The 1,593-nt window shown below is 41.1% G+C and overlaps 1 protein-coding gene across 1 annotated transcript in view; it reads right to left on the minus strand.

Annotated features, from left to right (window-relative positions):
- Positions 1-6: 6 nt before the first annotated feature.
- LOC106876698 (E3 ubiquitin-protein ligase UBR2) overlaps positions 7-1,593 on the minus strand; it is a 107,847-nt gene continuing 106,260 nt past the window's right edge. The window contains exon 44 of the mRNA XM_052972003.1: positions 7-406. Within this exon, the coding sequence (XP_052827963.1) occupies positions 265-406 (142 nt within the window). The 3' untranslated portion in view covers positions 7-264. The remainder of the gene's footprint in view (positions 407-1,593) is intronic.

Raw genomic sequence — 1,593 nt, forward strand, 5'->3', positions numbered from 1 at the left:
TTTTTTGTACTATGTCACTAAATCATAAAGACTGTCAAAAGAAACACAAAAGAAAAAAAAAAAAAAGAAAGGAAAAGAAAAGAAAAACTGTAGGTTGATTTGTCCTGAGATAGCTGCTGGCTGACATCTGACAGGTGTGCAGAGTAGGAGTTACATCAAATGGACAAGGGCTGGCCGGTCGTCCCAGTACGTGTGGAGAAATTGCGAACCAGCTCTTATTACAGTAGCCATAAACCGGTTACAGCTGGCTTCAAGCAAAATCAATTACAAATTCCACCATTCATAGCTGACCTGGCTGTTATTGGACTCAAGATTATGGACAATAGTTTCTGGAATTTCATGCTGGAACCAAAGGCGGTGCAGTTGCTTGTAGTGTTCTTCACTGAGACAGAGGGGATTGCCTCTCCTGAAAAACAAATTACAATGATTTTTTATTAGAGTTAAACTAAATGGGGAAACTATTGTACAATGGAATGATTAATCGCATATTTATTCTTAACACTTAAAAGCACCCAGTCCACACTGTAAAGTGGTTGGTGCTCAGAAGGGCATCCAGCTGTAAAAAACCTTTGCCAAAATTGACCCCACATGTGCTTTGTCACATAAAAAGCACTAAGTCCACTCTGCTGAATGGTTGGTGTTAGGAAGGGCATCGAAGCTGCCAAAACAGTCACAGAAGTCTGGTGCAGGGTTTGGCCTGGCCAGCTTTTGTGGTACCATCCCACCCATGCTAGCATGGAACACAGACGTTAAATGATGATGGTGATGACATCTAGGCAGGTTCAGAAGCAAAATATGCTAATCACAATAATGTATGTCATAGGAGAATGACTTCTTCCTTTTATGACAGTGTGTTCAATACACTCAGCTTATTGGCACAGCATTCTGGGACACTGGTGTTTTGACACACAGCATTTCATCAGCCAGAATCAGCTGAAACCCTAGGCCTAGACAAAGCTGCTGGCTTTGTTTATACTTTCAGATCTACAGACTTATAAAAAAAATTGTTATTTGAACACTGTACAGTGAGATCTGCAAAGATTAATCCCATATTTATTCCTGGCATGTCTAAGCAGGTTCAGACACAAAATATGCTGGTCATTGTAGTGTACATCATAGGAGGAGAATAACTTCTCCCTTTTATGATAACAGTGCCTTCTGTTGTATAAGGGTACCTTCAATTGGGAGTTGAGATATTGTTTCCGTTCAGGACAGTTAGGTAAAAAAAAATGGTGTGGTTGAGAAGCTTGCTTTCCAACCGTGTGACCTTGGATTCAGTCCTACTGTGGTGCACCTTGGGCAAGTCTTCTACTATAGCCCAGACTGACCAAAGCCTTGAGAGTGGATTTGGTAGACAGAAACTGAAAGAAGCCCATCATATATTGTGTATGTATGTGTGTGTGTAAGTGTGTATGTACCCTTATGCAGATAAAGTTATGGTTGTAAATGACCATCATCTTACAAATGAGGCTGTTCGTCATCACACGTGTGTGTCTTTGTCCTTCACCACCACCACCACCACTTGACAACTAGTGTTGGTGTGTTTACATCCCTGTAACTTAGCCGTTCTGCAAAAGACCCTGGTAGAATAAG

Source organism: Octopus bimaculoides, chromosome 11, assembly GCF_001194135.2.
Source record: "Octopus bimaculoides isolate UCB-OBI-ISO-001 chromosome 11, ASM119413v2, whole genome shotgun sequence".
Classification (NCBI taxonomy): domain Eukaryota; kingdom Metazoa; phylum Mollusca; class Cephalopoda; order Octopoda; family Octopodidae; genus Octopus; species Octopus bimaculoides.